At 35.5% G+C, this 20,296-nt stretch overlaps 1 protein-coding gene across 1 annotated transcript in view; it reads right to left on the bottom strand.

Moving 5' to 3' along the window:
• Positions 1 to 20,296, bottom strand: part of HSD17B4 (hydroxysteroid 17-beta dehydrogenase 4) — a 106,666-nt gene that overhangs the window by 22,569 nt on the left and 63,801 nt on the right. The window contains exons 19-23 of the mRNA XM_012519350.2: positions 6,155 to 6,224; positions 5,129 to 5,235; positions 3,970 to 4,056; positions 1,520 to 1,606; positions 214 to 352 (exon numbers count right to left, since the gene is read on the bottom strand). Of these exons, the coding sequence (XP_012374804.1) occupies positions 214 to 352; positions 1,520 to 1,606; positions 3,970 to 4,056; positions 5,129 to 5,235; positions 6,155 to 6,224 (490 nt within the window). The remainder of the gene's footprint in view (positions 1 to 213; positions 353 to 1,519; positions 1,607 to 3,969; positions 4,057 to 5,128; positions 5,236 to 6,154; positions 6,225 to 20,296) is intronic.

The raw sequence follows: 20,296 nt of genomic DNA, 5'->3' as shown, positions 1-20,296 counted from the left end.
CATATATTTTCATTTTAATTGATTCTCTACATCTCTAAAAAATCATATATGTCTTTAGTTGTCTTGAAACCTATTAGCTCCCATGAAGAACAACTTACCTAAGAAGGTAGGATTTACCTACCTTCAAAAGAGCAGGTTTTAATTATAATATGTACTTTATCTCCATTTTACTGAGTTACTTTAGAATATTATAAAACCAAAGATTTGACTTACTCCATTTAGCAACAGTATTTCCATCTTTAGTGATATGCCACTCAAATACAGCATTTACTTTCTTTACCATTTCATGCCCAACATTCTTAAGGCGTCTACCTATTTCCTCAAATACAAAGGTACTGTGAAGTCCTCCACCCTAGCAAAAAAAAGAAATTTTCACATTAAAAGTTCTGTAAAAGGAAAAATGATTACAAAATATATGTACAAGTGATTTTCAAAAGAATGACCTGCACATAAATAATGCAGTTCAATTACGGATTTTTTTCACACCAGTCTTCTTTTACACTTTTCTTATATTTAATTATGATCATCTAGAATATTAGCCCTTTCTAAAAGAGGACTTTACTTTCATCAGAATTCATAAATAATATCTGTAAAGTAAAACAGCACCTGGACAACCTATGTCCTAGTCTAACTTCAGCAAGAAGATACTAAATAAATCCAACTTCTCTAATTCTCATTTCTTTATTTATAAAATAGGACTAAATTAGATGAAGTCTGAATTTGTGTCTAGCTCTAAATCTGCATAAGTTTTTTACCTTGGATTCTTCTTAAGGGATTTTAATCTTCAGTCAGTTGTATAATAATATGGCTATGATAGACAATTAAAGATCATGGGCATGAGTCCTCAATGTAAGAGTGAAAGTTAATATTTCAAAAACAGAATGTAAACATTTATTTTATCAGGTGCCTCGGCATGTTAACAGATGTTTTAACACATACTACATGATATTGTTTTTATATTTGCAAACAAATATTTAAACAAACCTTTAAATCAAGAAAAAGAGTCAGGATATCTAAATTCTTTATCTTTCTCTAAAATACTGTTTGCTTAAGATTTCTCATTAAACAACTGATTTAGTTATTTTAATACTAGAAAATTAATTATTTTCCCTTGATTGACATCATAGTCATTTCCTCACTTCCTTAAAATCTAGCAGAATGCATAATATATGAATCCATCTAAGCTAGAGATTCTTAAAATGAATCTGTAGATGGGCTTCAAGGGGTCCATTAGCTCCCTGAAACTGCATAGAAAATTTTACGTGGCTGCGTGTATAAGTAGTTTTCTGAGGAAATGTTGCATTACTTTCATCATATTATTAAGTAAATCAATGACTGCCCAAAGAAGTTTTTAAAAAATTTATTGTTATCACAGTATTCCTTTCATTCCAAGCAGTTGTAAATTTATGTTCTTCAGCTCAAGAATTAAGAATCTTTCATGGTCTTAACTTCCCAAAGTAGCAGGAACTTTCTTAAAGTATCTAACTAAAATACTTGGATATCAGTTTTTATAACCTACCTCAGAGGGTGTCTTAGCTGAAATATCAGATGTGGGCACAAGATCCACATATGCATTTGCGATGACAATATCTCCAGTTCCTTGGATCTTGTAAAGAGTATAAGAGGGGGGGAAAAGAGTTCACTCGGTTGATACCACTGGATAACACAATTTCATCGTAAAATAGTAGAAAGTCATGAGGCAAAGGGTACTCAAAGTAAATGTGTTCTGTTAATGTAGAATAAAACTGGCTAGGAACAGACTATAGTAGTCTTTTTGAAGTAGTAATTTTGGTTCTTATTTCAAATAGGAAATGTACATAGCATAAACGAAATGCTTAAATTGTCATTTATCTAAATAGTAATTAAATGAACTCAAATTCTAATTACTAATCCTTTATGTACAATTATTCCAACATGTATTCATCCACAACTGTAACAAGATAAGTTTCTAAAAATTAAGGTAGCACTTATATTAAAACTTCAATTTTAACAATCAGGAAGGACATTCTCCCTTAACTACTTCCCATAATACTCTGGGAGGAAAAAAGATCTTTTAAATAATTTGCTCATTTTACTTCAAATTATATACAGAAGAAAGCTTGGAAAGAGATAATTTATGAACAAAATGCACTGCAGCAAATTACCTGCTTATAACTAAGCTTCTTTTTGAAACATTGGTTTAAAATGTTTCCTAAAATACAATGGAAAGAAGGGGGGTGAAGAGGGAGTCTTATATATAACTAAAAGAATAAAAGTACCTCTGATACTAGGGTAAAAATAGCAAACATATTGATAAGGTAAGAAGATATGCTTGCTTAGACTTTATCAAAATAACCAGAATGCATTATATTCAGATATCAAGTTATTTCTCAGCCCTTTTAGTTTGTATTCATAGAAATTATGTATATACTATGTTCTTTGCTGGTTTTGTTGGAAAATAAAGTCATGGTCCTTAAGCCTTTAGAACTCATAATATTTAAAAATAAAATGTATACTCATGAAACAATTAGAAAATGAAAGGGCTTCAGAATATGTGGCACAGACATTAATTGCAAGAGGATCTCAGAGAAAGCTAGTCTTTGTGTTTGTGTAGATGGGAAAAGGGGTTAGTAAGGGACTGCCTCAAGCACAAGGTAGCCCCTAAACTGAGGCCTGAAAGACAGAAGAAACTTCTGAGTGGCCTGCAAGGTATGCACGGAGTAAACAGGAAAATGATACTGCAGGCATCCGGAAGGAATCAGGAGTCTGTCAACTACATAAAATCATTTCTGTAAAGTTACCTATTTGTGAAAGAAAATATAATATAGTGAAAAGAGTTAGAGCCCTGGGACCCAAGCTCTGGAGCCTGGCACACCTGGGTTTCTATCCCAGTTTCACCATTTGCTGTGTGACCAGGAACAAGTTGTTTAGGAGATCCGAACCTAAATTTTCTTATCTTTAAATGCAGAATTGTTATGCACATAATCTGCTCATAGGCACTCAATAAACAGAAGCTATTATTACAGGGGTGGTGTTTAAAGTGCTCAACACAGACCATCTATGTAGTCCCAAAACGTATCAGCCTGGTCAACCGTGTTAACAAAACTTATCTTCAAAAACTTCGAAAATAAAAGGGTGATTGCATGCTCTGTCAGTATTTTGCTGGAATATTTCTAAAAGCCCCACCCAAAAATTATTTATTAATAACTCCATAAGGAGTTACACCTTTATTTGGCTTGTCACTTACTACTGATAGGGCCCAGACTCTGATGTTAATATAAGATGTTACATTGTAGATTTTTGTGTGATTCAGATGCAAATGATATCTGTCCAGAAAAGATATGTAGAAAAGATAAACCACGAAGTATATGTTTATTGTTCTGTAGGACGTTAACTAGTTTTGTCTCTAACTCAGCAAACATTTTAGAATGCCTTTCCTGTTAGACCATGTAAAACTGGTGTTATATTCTCTTTTGAGCCGTTTTACCTTCTTCAGAATTTTTCAGTAATGAGTTAAATAAATTTTTGTCATGTGTTCATTCTACATTTGTCTGAGAATTATGCTTTAACTTTTTGAAGATTGTACTTTGAAAAAGCCTTGGTTAAGCCAAAAAGTTATGGTCACTCAGGTTCTCAGAAGACCTGTGCAACTACTATGCAGATAGGTAGCAATTTAGTTGAGTAAATAAATATATAAAAAATAAGGTGCATTCAGAGCAATGCAAGGTATTCATAATAAGGTGGTATACAGTAACCCTGTATTTTATGCATGATTGTTCTGTAAACCCACAACTTCTCTAGTAAAGAAAACAAAAAGAGGTGCATTACATATCTTATTTTCAAAATTACCATTGATTAAAAATAAAACAAGTTTCTAGGTTTTGCTCATATCCATAGTACTAACCAAAGAAATGCAAAGAGAGAACAAATTATGGATTGCGGTGAAGAGGGCAACAAAACGAAAGTACCTCTTAACTCAATCATTCATACCTTGGTTTGAAAATGAATTCTGTTTCCTTCCTTCCACATCTCAGTTTGTAGAGTCTGTCCTGGATACACTGGTTTTGCAAAACGAGCCTTTAAAAAAAATGAGTATGAGGGTTAAAATGATTTAAAATAAAACTCTTCTACTTGTGGGAAAAAAAATTAGGAGGGAGGGAAGGACAGTATAAAAGAAAAAAATAGAGGTTTAAATATATTTATAGTCACAAAAGTACTAAAAATAATAATAAGGCAAAATGAGAGAAAAGATATAGCCAGGATAAGCAAGCTAGTTCTTTTGTCTAGTAGTATTTAATCTCAACAAATCAGGAAACAAAGGTAAAATCATATTAAGTAGGTACATAATTAACCACCAAAACCTTAAAGAAGCAGTTGAAAGTGGTGCTAATCAAAACTTTGGGGAATAAGGCCTGAAGTAGGTATTTAGGCAAAATAATTCCACTTTATATTTCATAACTTTCTATATTATTTTGTTTGGTCTGTGTGCATATTATTGAATAATAATAAAACAGTTGTAATGAAATTAAAAGCATGATAATAATCAGTGTTACCAAGGAAAGGCATCAGAAAATGTATTTTCACTGCTATGTGGAGCAATAACCGATAAGAGCTTTGAATCTATTTTACACTGTCTTAAACCTTTTTTTTAACTGTTTATCTTTTGACTTACATTATGCAAATGTATACAAATATTTTTCCTCATTATTTATTTGAAATCAACTTAAAAGTACAAAAATTAAAAACAATACCCAGCCATTATATTGATGTAGATGTATATTTATTAGAGTTCAAATACAACCACTTAACATTTTGAATTAAATTAAAGGAAATTACAAAACAGTAAAAAAAAAAAAAAGTAAATCTCAAATTTTTAAGGTATAAAACAATTTATCTGCTAAAAAACTGTAATTCTATATGATAGCCTTCATAATACCTGTGTAATACAGAGCCATCTAACTATAGCTACAAAAATAAAATGCATTGTATTTCCAATTAATTAAATAATAAAAATGTCTATTGCTTCAGTATAACATCTATTTTAATGAAATCACTACAACTACGTTTCTTCTCTAAAGATATAAAATTAAAAGGAAGTAATATTTAAATAAAATAATAATATATATATATATTTTTTTTATATATATACCTTAATTGCCTTGAATCTTGACACATCATTATCTGCAAACTGCTGTAAAACATGCCTGGCAGAATATCCAAATGTACATAATCCATGTAATATGGGCTTGTCAAAACCTAAAAAGAAGAGAGAAAATTTAGTTTGATACAGGTTTCTGTCATGTTTAAAAATAAAGCAGAGTAGAGAGAACCAGCAAGATGGCAGTGGAGTAAGGAGCTCCTAGAGTCGTTCCCACTGATATAAAGATAATAATAATAATAGGATTGGTTAGGGAAAAAATACTTTGTTTAGTAGTAATATTTTTACAATGCTGTTTAATCATTAGTTAAAAAGGTTTAAAAACAATGCAAGTTATTGGTGATAGGGTGAGATGTTATATATGTTTGTTTGATGTTACATATTTGTTTTGTAAGTTCACAACTATTAAACCTCCATTGTTTATGTATGAGTGATATATTTCAATAAAAAAAGTTAAAAAAATAAAGCAGAGTTAATTCAGGATTTTTTAAGTATAATTTTAAACTGTATTAGCATAAATTATACCACCTATTTCAAGAAACACGGAAAATAATACTTCATGGGAGAAAATTATGAAACAAAGAAAAACAACATGAAAGGAATGTGAGATATGTGAGAACACAAAGAGTAGTTTTGCTTAACTTTGGTTGTAACCACTCACCATCATCCACAGTGATTTCAATGTCCATGTATGTAGATGACCCATCCATAGCCTCCCACTTACTTGACCTCTTCTCCAAAGACTTTGTCCTCCATAACTCAGACACCACCCCCATGGTCCTATCCTAGACTTTGTAACCAGCAGGAGCTTCCCACCACCATAATCTGAATTTGAAGTACATCCATTTTCTGAACACTAATTCTGACCTCTGCATATCCTCCACATAAATGTAATTCATAAGGTTATTTTTTAAATGTTATTCAAACTACCAGTCATAAGTAGCAGTATCTTGAAATATATGAATTAAATAATTGAGCTAAAATTTGTTTCACAGGTACACGTGATTAGCAACTTACCAGCCAGGCTGGCAAAGTTAGGATCAATATGTAAGGGATTCCAGTCTCCACTGAGGCGGTATAAAGCAGCCTGTGGAAAAATAATAATAAAAGTAACTAGTATTCAGTTTTTTGTGTTTTTTTTTTTAGAATACTTTAATAGAAAAATAGGAAACATGATTGGTTATTGTACAAGAAAGGTATAATCTACTTTAATTGGGGCTCCAATTTAATAAAAAAACTATTTTTGACAAAAAATAACTAACTATAAATTATATTCTTTTTTAACACCTGTCACTGAAATCACTGGAAGGAAAAAAAAAACCTGTCAAATAATAAGAAAGAAAAACCACGAATTACTTCTGGGTATAACACTGCTACCACTGTTTAAGGAAAAAAAGGGATCAATCTATTCTCATTAAAACACAATGAGGGAAACGGATGTGGCTCAACCAATTGGGTTCCCATCTACCATATTGGAGGTCCAGGGTTCAATGCCCAGGGCCTCCTGGTGAGGGCAAGCTGGCCCACATGATGAGGTGGCCCCCGCAGAGTGCCACGTGGGAATGCCACCACACACAGGAATGCCACCCTGCGTGGGAATAACGCCCAGCCTGGGAAAGCCGCCCTGTGCAGGAGTGCCGGCTGACGCGGAGAGCTGGTGCAGCAAGATGATGCAACAAGAGACACAGAGGGCAAAAAAGAAGAAGACATAGCAGAACTCCCACTACGGAAGGTCCCAGGATTGGTTCCCAGAGACACCTAATGAGAACATGAGCAGACAAAGAACACAGAGCAAATGGACGCAGAGAGCAAAAAACAGGAGAATCAAGGGAATTGGGGGGGGCGGGGAATAAAAAAATAAATCTTTAAAAAAGAAACACAATGAGCAACAACAAAAATGATTAAAAAAAACACAATGAAGATAAGGTAAATGTTTATAGCGTCATCCAACCAAGCAAAATTTATGCCAGCTTTCTAAATGGAATGTTTTAAATTGAAGCCTGTAACCATTCTAGACAAATAATACAATAGTAACATAATACCAAATATATAAAGATGAGAGACCTCTTACAAACTTCCATTCTCCTTGTAGCCTAAACAGTGAGTATCAGGTCATCCAGAAAGAAAAATATGACAACTTGCCATTCAAATTAAATTTCTGCTTAGTACAAATTTTCACATCACGAGTTTACATAGATAAAGTAAGATTATCAGAAAGATATGGATTACAATAGAGAATAAGTCACCATCCTTTCCAGCATTTAAATTGTACATTGTTCAAAACTACAGACTGCTTTTCAGTATTCAGGAAGTGAAATTCACAAAATAGCTAAGTAATTTAATATATCTATTAACTAGGCCCTTTTGGGTCTGCCTCAAGAGTTTTTTGCTTCTTCATCAAAAACTTAAGTTTTCTAAGACTTTGGAATGTTATACAAAAACTAATCAATATATTTGATGTTTTTTAAATCACTGATTTTTCATTTCTTAAATTATTGACCCTTTTTGTAAATAAATTTTACTCATAGAAAAATAACATTTTCTATAATTAATGGGAAAACTTAAATTCCTTTTTAATATTCTTTGTACAATATTATTAATAAGCTCATTTCCTTCCTTTTCATCCCATACCTGTAAGTTACTCACTTTTTCAATCACTCAGTATTTTCTCCTTTACAATGTCTTCTAAATATAACTAAATCAAATCAACAAATAATTATTGGATACTGGTGATTTGCAAAATTCTGTGTAAGAAGCTGGAGGTTTACATGGTAATTTTTTAAAAACCATTCTTCAAACAATAGAACACTAAATATATATCATCATGATATATACAAATGAAAATAAAAATATCTTTCAGGATCTCAAGGGGCAACTGTCAAACACATGGCTACATAATGGGCTTTGGCACCAGAGAGACATGAGTTCAAATCAGCTCTGGCACTACTGGGCAAGTTTCTTAACCACTCTAAGTCCAAATGTCTTCATTCAAAAACTTGAGAGATTAATAGGACTCACTTTCATAGAATAGTTGGAAATATTAAATGGGATAAAGCCTACCAAGTATTATCTTTCATAAATATGAAGACATCAACACATGTTAGCTACTATTATTATTAAAGAAGATTTTAACAACAATATGAGAACCAAGATTTTATTATTGTATTAGCATTCTTTAAGAAATCATATTAAAGAGGTATGAACAACATTGCATTACTTCAGTGAAGGCAATGTTTCCCTAAATAACAATAGTTATTCAGGGAAAAAAAAGTCCACTCTGAGAAATGACAGAAGTTGTTTGATTGGTGTTCAACCAAATTCAATATGCAAAATAGCTGCTGTGACAGTTAAGCTGTTGGTTCTATTTGCCTAGAGAATCCCTACTAATACAGCCATTCCCCAATCAATAAGGAAACTGTCAAGGCTTATTTTCTAAATATCTTTGAAGGACTGACACATCTCAAAGGAAAACAAAAAGTTTCTGGTTTTATTTCGTTTTCACCTAGCTGTAAGAAAAGTTACAAACAACTACAACAAGAACAAAAACTATGAAAAGTAGCTATATATTAGCTTACTCGTATATTAGATATATATTAGTTTACTGAAATGGGGGGGTCATGGATATATGAGTAATTACTTCTCAATTATGATTTTATAAAATTGTACCATTAAGTTAAACTAAACACTAAATTAAAAATGCAGAGTGAGTGCTTTCCAAATATTTAAAAGGTTCTCTTCAGGATTATATACAGAATTACACAAAAGCAAAGGGAGTAAGTTAGCGGGTTGTAACTGATTACTTTTAGAATAAAACTCATGTAGAATATAGTAAAAAAGAAAAAGTTACTTAAGATTTTCAGACAGCCCAAAGTAACAGCAGCAGCCTAAAACCAAAACTTTCATAACAGCCTCCAAAACTGTATATAGATCAACAAGAACTAAAACTACATAAATCCCAAGGCTACACCGTAAGTAGAAGAGCAAGAACACCGCAAAGTTCAAATTCTCTCTAACTAAAAAATAAACACCAATTTTCAGCAGAGCTAACTTTGTACACTCACTGAAAGCTACTGTGGAGAGTGGTGGGGATGGGTACAGAAGCAGTGCACAGAAGAGAAGAACAAAGAAAAGCCACACCAGAAAGAGAAAGTCCACATTAAGAACAAAAATACTGAAAAAATCCTGACATTAGGAGCAATGATTACACGCAAAAGAATTAAAAGCATGTGGGCCTCAAAATGGCAGTCACAGGAAGGCATCATATTCGGGCAAAACCAGAATAAAACAAAAAAAAAGTCTTCTTTGGAGATTGCATGGTAAAGGAAAACAAAAAGTGACAGTAGGAACCGGTTTCTTTCACCCAGATGAGGCTGCAGCCCTGGCCTAGGTTTCAGTACCACCTCTGGCAGGGAGGAGGCTGGCTAGCTCAGCACCAGTCTATCCAGGTAATTGAGGGTACCTTTGGCTGGCACAAACTGAATAATTAAAAGTCTACTGGGGCAACTGCAGTCAAATTGGACCTGCACTGCATAGACTGCTGCCCACACCTGCACTCCATCCATGCCCCAGGCAGGGGAGAAAGGGGCGTGAAGCTTCATCAGTCTCTCTGGGCAACTACAGTCTAGGCCTGCACGACTTGAATTATTCCACACAACTGTGACTCTGTCTCTACCTCTGGGGCAATGAGGGAAGCTTGAGCCTCCACAGCTTATAGCACCAACTAAATCCTTGGCTCCTACTACATAACCAGCAAGGGAGAAAGGGCAGGAAGCCCTAAATTAAAAAGAAAAACTGCACTCTCATAAGCCAGATGCCTAGACACCAACAAAAAGTTATAATCCACACAAAGAAACAGGGAGATATGGCCCAGTTCAGGGAAAAAGATAAGCCTCCAGATGACATAAAGGAGTTGAGACAACTAATCTTAGATGTTCAAACAAATCTCCTTAATAAATTCAATGAGATGGCTAAAGAAATTAAGGATATTAAGACGACACTGGATAAGCCAGAAGAATTTGAAAGCATACATAGAAAAATAGCAGATCTTATGGGAATGAAAGGTGCAATAAATGAAATCTAAAAAAAACACTGGAATCATATAATAGCAGATTTGAAGAGGCAGAAGAAAAGATTGGTGAGCTTGAAGAAATGGCCCTTGAAAGTGAACATACAAATGAACAGATGAAGAAAAGAATAGGAAAAAATTGAACAAGGTCCCAGAGAACTAAATGATAGCAAAAGGCAAGCAAACACATGTGTCATGGGTGTCCAGAAGGAGAAGAGAAGGGAAAAGGGAAAAGGGGCAGAAGGAACATTTGAAGAAAAAATGGTAGAAAACTTCCCAACCCTATTGAAGGACATAAATATCCGTGTCCAAGATGTACGACGTACTCCCATCTGAAAAAAATCCGAATAGACCAACTTCGAGATACATACTCATAACAATGTCAAATGTCAAAGACAAAGAAAGAATTCTGAGAACAGCAAGAGAAAAGCAATGCATAACCTATCAGGGATACCCAATAAGATTAAGTGCTGATTTCTCATGAGAAACCATGGAGATAAGACAGTGGTCTGATATATTTAAGATACTACAAGAGAAAAACTTCTAGTCAAGAATCTTATATCCAACAAGACTGTCTTTCAAAAATCAGGGCGAGATTAGAACACTCACAGATAAACAGAAGCTAAAGGAATTTCTAAGCAAAAGACCAGATTTTCAGGAAATACTAAAGGGTGTGCTAGAGCCTGAAAAGATAGGAGAAAGAGTGTTGGAAGAGTCTAGAAATGAAGGTTATACCAATAAAAGTAACTAAAAGTGTCAAAAGAATGGTGAAAGTAAAATATGACAGACAAAACTCAAATAGTCAGGAATAAACTTAACCAACGATGGAAAGCACTCATATTCAGAAAACCGCAACTCAAAGTTAAAAGAAATCAAAAACAGTCTAAATAACTGGAAGAATATTCAATGCACATAGACTGGAAGCCTAAATATTATTAAGATGTCAATTCTACTCAAATTGATACAGATTCAATGCAATCCTGATAAAAATTCCACCAGTATTTTTTTTTTAATTGAAAATACAATCATCAAATTTATTTGGAAGTGTAAGGGGTCCTGAACAGCCAGAAACATCATAAAAGGAAAAGCAAACCCTCATCTCTGGACTTTACATCATACTACCAAGCTATGGTGGTAAAAACAGCATGGTACTGGCATAAAGACAGATGGACCAATGGAACCAAATTTATGGTTTAGAAGCAGACCCTCACATGTATGGTCAAGTGATTTTTGACTAGCCTGTCAAGCCCACACAGTTCAGGCAGAACAGTCCATTCAACAAATGGTGCTGAAAGAACTGGATATCCATAATCAAAAGAAGGAAAGAGGACCCCCTATCTCACACCTTATCAAAAAATTAACTCAAAATGTATCAAAAATCTAAAAATAAAAGCAAGAACCATAAAACTTCTAGAAGAACTTATTGGAAAATATCTTCAAGACCTGGTGGTAGGTGGTGGATTCTTAAAGGATTGATAAGAGGACTGATGGACTACTGATGTTTAATGTATGTAGGAGTTTTAATTAGCTTTACTATAAAATTGTGGAAATGTATAAAGTGGATGGTAACACACAGTGAGTAGCAGCCAGTTTATAAATGGGGATGTGGCTGAAAATGGTAGTCTAGGTATGTGAATGCCAACTGACAGAATTGTTGAAAATAATCCAGGAACTGAATACCACAGTAAACCAAGAGATGGATGAGAATTGTGGTTGATGGTACAGATGCAAGAGTGTCCTTAGTGAGCTAGAACAAATGTAAATCACTACTGCAGGGTGTTGGGAATGTGGAAAAGTGTGGGAAAAATACAACTGGGGTAACCTATGGACTGTGGTTAGCAGTAATGATATAATATTCTTGCATCTATGCCAAAGATGTACTGTGTTGATAATGGTGCAGTATGGAAAAGGTGAGCCAAAGTATACCATGGACGTGATAACAATCACATGATACTATTTTATCTGTAACAATGTTCGGGAAGCGGACCTGGTCCAATGCATAGGGCGTCCAACTACCACATGGGAGGTCCAAGTTTCCAACCCAGGGCCTCCTGATCCGTGGGATGAGCTGGCCCCACACGCAGTGCTGATGCGCGCAAGGAGTGCTGTGCCACGCAGGGGTGTCCCCCACGTAGGGAAGCCCCACGTGCAAGGAGTGCACCCCGTAAGGAGAGTCGCCTAGAGCAAAAGTGCAGCCTGCTCAAGAATGGCGCTGCACATGGAGAGCTGACACAACAAGATGATGCAACAAAAAGAAACACAGATTCCTGCGCCGCTGACAACAGAAGCAGACAAAGAAGAACACATAGCAAATAGACACAGAGAACAGACAACTGGGAGGGGGAGCGGAAAGGGGAGAGAAATTTTAAAAAAAATCTTTAAAAAAAATTTAAAAAAGAAACACAGATTCCGAATGCCGCTGATAAGGATAGAAGCAGTCACAGAAGAACACACAGAGAATGGAAACAAAGAGGAGACAACGGGGGGGGGGGGGGGGGTGGGCGGTGGACTTTGCCCAGTGGTTAGGGCATCTGTCTACCACATGGGAGGTCCATGGTTCAAACCCCAGGCCTCCTTGACCCATGTGGAGGTGGCCCATGCACAGTGCTAATGCACACAAGGAGTGCCGTGTCATGCAGGGGTGTCCCCCGCATAGGGGAGCCCCACGCGCAAGGAGTGCACCCCATAAGGAGAGCTGCCCAGCGCGAAAGAAAGTGCAGCCTGCCCAGGAATGGTGCCGCCCACATGGAGAAATGACACAAGATGATGCAGCAAAAAAGAGACACAGATTTCCCTGCCACTGACAACAACAGAAGCGGACAAAGAACACACAGCAAATAGACACAAAGAACAGACAACTGGGGTAGGGGGAATGGGAAATAAATAAATAAATAAATCTTTAAAAAAAAAAAAAAATGTTCCACCACAGTATGGTATGTTGATAGAGGGGTGTGGTTTGGGAATTCTGCACATGTGCATGATTGTTTTATAAATTTACAACTTCTGACATAAAAAATATATTTGAAAAATAATAATAGAGTGGTTTGGGTGAAAAAACACACCAAACGTAAGATAAGGACTATAATTAATAAAATTTTGATAATATTCTTCCATAATTTGTGACAAATGTCTCACAACAATGCAATACTACACACTTAATTGTTTATGTATGTTCATATATAAATGATATTAAAGATAATAATAGGGTGGTTGGGGGAAAAAGACTTTGGTTATAGTAATATTTTGACAATGCTCTATAATCATTAGTTAAAAAGGTTTAACAATAATGTAAGGCACAGATGGTAGGGTGAGTTATGAGAGTCCTGTATGATATTTTATGTTTGTTTTGTAAGTTCACAACTATTACTATACATTTATTGTTTATGTATGTTTATGTATTAGTGATACATTTTAATAGGTTAATTAAATATATATATATATACACACACACACACACACACATACACACACACACAGTAGAGTGGGGAGCAGATATGGCTCAAGCAGCTAGGCACTCACCTCCCACATGGGAGGTCCTGGTTTCAGTTCCCAGTGCCTCCTAAAGCAGACACAAGGAAGCAGACACAGCAAACAGAGACAATAAGGAGACACAACAAGCAAAAACAATGAGCACACACAGCAAGAAGACAGAAAAAGGAGCCATCGGGGAGGGGGAACAAAACAAAACAAAAAACACCAGAAATATATAAGAACAAATGTGTAAAGGCAGAAGAAAGAATCAGAGCTAGAAAGCAGAACAATCAAAATCATATAGTGAAAAAATAGATAAAGAAAAGAATTTTAAAAAGTCATCAGACCCGAAGGGACCTGTGGCACAACATGAAACATACCAATATATGTACTATGGTAGTCCCAGAAAGAGAAGTCCCAGAATGAGAAGGGAAGAGAAAACGAGCAGAAAGAATATTTTAGAAAATGATGAACAAAAATTTCTAAATCTTATGAAAGATATAAATGAACATGTCCAAGAAATGCAACATACTCCAAACAGGATATATCCGAATAGACTTACCCAGGACACATACTAATCAAAATATCAAATACTAAAGATAAAGAGGAATTCCAAAAACAGCAAGGAAAAAGCAATTCATCACATACAAGGGATCCTCAATAAAACTAGATGCTGATTTCTCACCAACAACCATAGGGTAAGAAGACAGTGGTATAACATATGTAAGGTACTAAAAGAGAAAAACTTCCAGGCAAAAATTTTTTACCCAGCAAAATTGTCCTTCAAAAATGTGAGAGAGTTCAAGTCATTCAAGGATAAATAAACACTGAGCAGCGGCGGACTTGGCCCAGTGGTTAGGGCATCCATCTACCACATGGGAGGTCCATGGTTCAAACCCCGGGCCTCCTTGACCCGTGTGCAGCTGAACCATGTGCAGTGCTGATACACGCAAGGAGTGCCATGCCACGCAGGGGTGTGCCCTACGTAGGGGAGCCCCGCGCGCAAGGAGTGTGCCCCATAAGAAGAGAGGCCCAGCACGAAAGAAATTGCAGCCTGCCCAAGAATGGCACCACACACATGAAGAGCTGACACAACAAGATGACACAACAAAAAGAAACACAGATTCCCGTGCCGCTGATAACAACAGATGCCGACAAAGAAGATGCAGCAAACAGACACAGAGAACAGACAACTGGGGTGGGGGGCAGGGGAGGGAAAATAAATAAATAAATAAATAAATAAATAAATATTTAAAAATAAAAACTGAGCAACTTCATCATAAAAACACATGCCCTACAAGAAATGCTAAAGGAAGTCTTTCAGGTTGAAATGAAAGCAAAGGAAGAGAGTACGTTGAAGTAATATGAAGAAGTGAAGATCTCCAGTAAAGGTAACTACTAGGTAAATGCAAAACCCAATTGTACTGTATCCTCTTTATATAATTCCACTCTTTATTTCCCATAAGAGAATAAAATTGAATTAGAAATAATCAAACCCATGTAATAGACATGCAAAATATAAAGAAGTAACTAAAATAATATAGAGAGGGAAAATGGAGGGATACAGGAGCAGAGATTGTGTATACTATTGAAGTAAAGTTGCTATCCTTTCAAACTAGTAGGTTGTAGACATAAGTTTTTTGATACAAACCGCAAGTTAATCATAAAGTATTTTAAATATACACAGAAAAGGAAATGAGAAAGAGACCAATCACAAAATAGCAACTAAAAACAAAAGAAAAAAAAATGTTTAAAGAATAAAAACAAAAGGAAGCTGCAATAATGGTAAGAGGAAAAAAAAAAATACAAGGACAGAATGGCTTACATAAGTCCTGCCTTATCAGTAATTATATTGAATGTAAATGGATTATACTCCCAATCAAAAGTCACAGTTTGACAGATTTTAAAAAAAGCATAGTCCAACTACATGTTGTATACAAGAGACATTGCCTAGAGTCAAACACACAAATAGGTTACATATGAAAGGATGGAAAAAGATATTTCATTCAAATATTAACCAAGAGATTAGAGGTAGATATACTAATATCAGACAAAAGAGACTGTAAGTCAAGAAATATCACAAAAGACAAAGAAGGACACTAGATATTAATAAAAGGGTAAATACACCAAGAAGTGCTCCATAATAGATGAGGCAAACGCTGACAAAACTGAAAGGAGAAACAGACACCTATGCAAAAATAGAGACTTTAATATAGCATTTTCATCAACAGAACATCTAAACAGAAGATCAGTAAAGAAACAGAGAACTTAAAGGATACTATAAATAAACTATACCTCAAAGACATATATACAACCCTACCCCCCTCCAAAATAAAACAAAACTGAATATATTTTTCTTAAGTGCACATGGATCATTCTCCAGGACAGACCACATGTTACTCCAATGAAAATTCCAACAGATTTCTTTGCAGAGTTGAAAAACCCAATCATCAAATTCATATGGCAGGGTAAGCAGTCCTAAATAGCTAAAACCATCTTGAAAAAGAAGAACATTTTCCCAACTAATATTCCATGATCTTTACTCATGGTTCTTCTGTCCCTTTTATTTGAACCTATAATTAGCACTATACTTGTTAAATATATGTCCCAGAGACTTAAATCTCTGGTCCATTCATGTGCCAGTTGAGCCCTGAATCCCAGCATAGTTGCAACACCTACTCTCCAGTTCACTGGAACTCACCCAGGACAACTAACAAGTAGATGATGATGGGCAATGCCCATCCCAAGGAACAGAGAGTATCTGCAACTGCAAGTAAGATATTTCCATCCATCTGCTCCATGGGACCTAGGCCCCCTGTCAAATAGAAACAGAGAGGGCAACATCATCCCAAAATCCTCAAGACTGGGGAATGAACAATGGACTAAAGTAGATATTATTATTCTATTACAGACTTATTGTCATTCTGGCAATGGAAGAACTTTCATCATTGATATAAAAGCAGTGGCCAGATCTGCCGTATAACCCAGCAATTCCACTGCTGAACCCAGAAGAACCGAAAGCAAGGATACGAACATATATATGCATGCCAATGTTCAGAGCAGCATTATTCACTATTGCAAAAAGTTGGAATCAACCCAAATGCTCATCAACAGATGAATGGATAAACAAAATGTGGTATATTTATGCAATGGATTGTTCAGCTGTGAGAAGGAACATAGTACTAACACACAGAAGAACAAGCTGCTTAAAATTAAACACTAGTTTTGTTCTCCCCCAAAATAGATAAAGTCTGAGGAATTTTTCCACATAAAGTTAAGAAAATAAGGCAAAATTACACTGTCTAACAAACAACAACCAAAATTTAGTTACAAAGATTAAACCCTGGAGCCTTTTAAAGGCAAGTCATGCTAAACACAGAAACACTTTGATCTGTACAAGAATAACCTGGAAGTCCTTGCATTCCAAAAGAAGAATCAGAATTAAGTTACAATAAATCCTCAGAAAAGAGGAAATTTCAATTAAGAAGTTACTGATGATTTTCCATTTTTATAGCTTTTTAATCATATCTAATTATTTTTCTTTAAATCTTGCTCTAGATTTTTTTTTCTCATTTCAATTTGTTTTAAAACAAGGTAGTTATTTATAAAATATAGACATGGAAAAAGAATCTCATCCTGCGACCCACAGAAAACATTGGTTAACATGTTGGCACTACTGCTTTCCAATTCTTTTTAGGGAATAGATATTGTTTTAGACAAAACTGTTATTATAATCTATACAAACTATGCTTCTTCTTCTGCAACATTTTATTCTTACCATTTCCTTTTTTTCACTTAACATATATGTCATAAAACATTTTTCTATACTACAATTTAGAAAATTTTTAATGGCCACTATGATAGTCTCCAAAGATGGCCAATAATTCTGACCCTCTCTACACATCTCTCTTTTCATTCCCTCTTTCTGAATCTGGGCCTCATGACCTGCCCTGACTGACAGAGGCAGCAGAATCAACACTGTGTCAGTTAAGGGTGAGCAGCTTCCATTTTCCCAGACACCATAATGTGACAAAGTCTGAGTTATTCAACCTAAAAGAGAGGCCGCAGAGAAAGGTCCTGTAAGGTGAGACACCACAAACAAAGAGAGATCATATGGAGAAGATTCAAGATGCGTCCAGCAGTTTGAGATTATTTTATGAATGCCAAAAAGAGAGAAAGATTATGTTTATAAACTATTCCTCTGGGTGTGACACCTTTTGATTACATTAAATTCAGTTGAGGAACCATTGATTAGATTACCTGGTAAGATTGCTGTAGGGCTTTTGATTGGACTATGTCAGTAAGGCGTGATTCAGGTTGACTCGGGCTGCCTGGCCTGATATAAAGGGACACTCACTCTGGCAGACACAGGAAGTGAGAGCGCTGCCATTTTTTATCTTGCCAGGTGATGAGACTCAAACAACTGAGGCCCTGGGAGATAAGCCATTTACCTGATAGATAACAGTTGAAATTGGGAAAAGAGCAGAACAGCTGAGACTGATACAGAAGGTTCAGAAAGAAACAAGCCCTATGCCAGGAGAGAGAGTACAACAGGGTCACTTAAGCATGCAGCCCCAAGAGGCTGGGTCCAAGGAGCAGCTCCAGAGGAAAAGGTGAGCCCAGAGAGGACAGCTGAAACCTTGGCAGAGATCAGTGGCCATCTTGCCTCACCACATGGCAACACGCCAGCACCAATAGTAGCTGACTTTGGTGAGAAAGCATCTCTGATGGTGCCTCAGTTTGAACTCTTTATAGCCTTGGAACTGTAAGCTTTTACCTCAAATCAATCACCTTTATAAAAGCCAACATATCTCTGATACATACTTTGCATCTGCAGCCTTCTGGCAAACTAAAACATGGGCACTTTTGAATAGCATTTTAGGTGCCTTAATGCCTCTGGGAGCAATATACCAGAAATGGGTTTTTATAGTGAGAATTTATTAAGTTAAAAGCTTACAGTTCTGAGTCCATGAAAGTGTCCAAATCAAGGCCTCTTTAAGAGATGCTGTCTCACCAAGCTGCAGACTTTCACAAGTCTAGGACCTTCGTGGTGGCTGTTGGTTGAGGCACTGTTTTGGTTTGCCAAAGGGCTGCCAATCCAAAGTATCAGAAATCTGTTGGCTTTTATAATGCTAATATATACTGGTTTGAAGATGAAGAAAGTCTCCTAAAGATATGATAAATAGAATATCCCAGAAGTACTATTGGTAGAGCTAAACATTTATTTTTATCAGTTTTCTTATTGATTTGAAAAGTGAACTAATTTAAATACCTAGCATAAAGTTTATGCGATAATGGCATAATTTTTCCCTTATTTCCACTTCTACTTAAAGAACTGCCTAGCCACATTCATCTCCCATTACTCTCCAACCAAATGCTCTAATTCTTATTTCTTATACACACACATCATGTTCTTCTCCTCCCTTATACTCTGCTATCACTACATCGCATGCCCTTCCCTGCCACACTGCAATCCCTACATCTCTGAAAATAGAGGACACCCAAAATAGGGGACACCCATACACCATCTGTGGTGGTTTGAAGCTGTACGTACCCCAGAAAAATATGTGTTTAAAATTAGTCCATTCCTGTGGATGTGGATCCATGATAAGTAGACTTTAATTAGGTTACTTCGGTTAAGGTGTGGCCCACCTCAATCAGGATGGGTCTTAATCCTATTACTGGAATCCTTTGTAAGTGGAGTGAAACTCGGACAGAGAAAACCACAGAAGCAAGGAAGCTGAAATTCAACTGAACTCAGAAAAGAAGCAAGAGACCAAGAGATGCCACCATGTGCCTTGTCATATGACAGAGGATCTAAAGGCCAATCTAAAGGCCAAAGTGCACCAGCAGCCAGTCCCAGAATGTCACAGTCTTCAGGAAGAAAGCATCACCTTGCTAACTCCTTGATTTGGACTTTTCCAGCCTCAAACTATTGAGTGAATAAATTCCCATTTTTTAACCCAACCCATCTCATGGTATTTGTTTGAGCAGCCTAGGAAACTAAAATACCATCTTAGCTCAGTGAAGTCACATCTTTCTTAAAAAAGTCTTTGCTACATGTATCAGTCCCTAATGAGAAGCCTTTCTCTGAATGTCTATAGCACTTACTCTACAATTCAAAACTTTATTATTTAATCACTCATTGCTTGGATTTGGTGATCTAGTTATTTAAGACACATATATCTTGAGTCTAAAGGTGTCTTTCCAGCTCTTTGAAACAGATCCAATGTATTCTATTTCATTTGTATCTACAGCACAGATACAATTTGACAGAGCCCATGAACTCCCTAAAATTTTATGCAAAGTTTTATGCAAAATGTATATAGCTTTCATCATATTTTCAAATGATCACATGATTCAAAATGATCAAGACCTTTGTCAAAATTATGGGTGCCCATTATTTATACAAAAAAAAAAATTGGTTGACTTAAAAAAATCTTTTTATTTAGCAACAAGATAAAACCTAATAAAAATTTCTATTCATCTGAAAGAGTGAAAATAATAAAATCCCTTTACTTACTGTGTACTGAAATTCAAACCTTAAAAACTATTCCATTTTTCTTATTTACAACAGATATATCTTATTATTTCAATGTAAGCAAAGGATAATAAACAAGTAT

Source organism: Dasypus novemcinctus, chromosome 2 (genome assembly GCF_030445035.2).
Source record: "Dasypus novemcinctus isolate mDasNov1 chromosome 2, mDasNov1.1.hap2, whole genome shotgun sequence".
Classification (NCBI taxonomy): Eukaryota; Metazoa; Chordata; class Mammalia; order Cingulata; family Dasypodidae; genus Dasypus; species Dasypus novemcinctus.
This window is presented reverse-complemented; position numbering and strand designations above follow the sequence as displayed.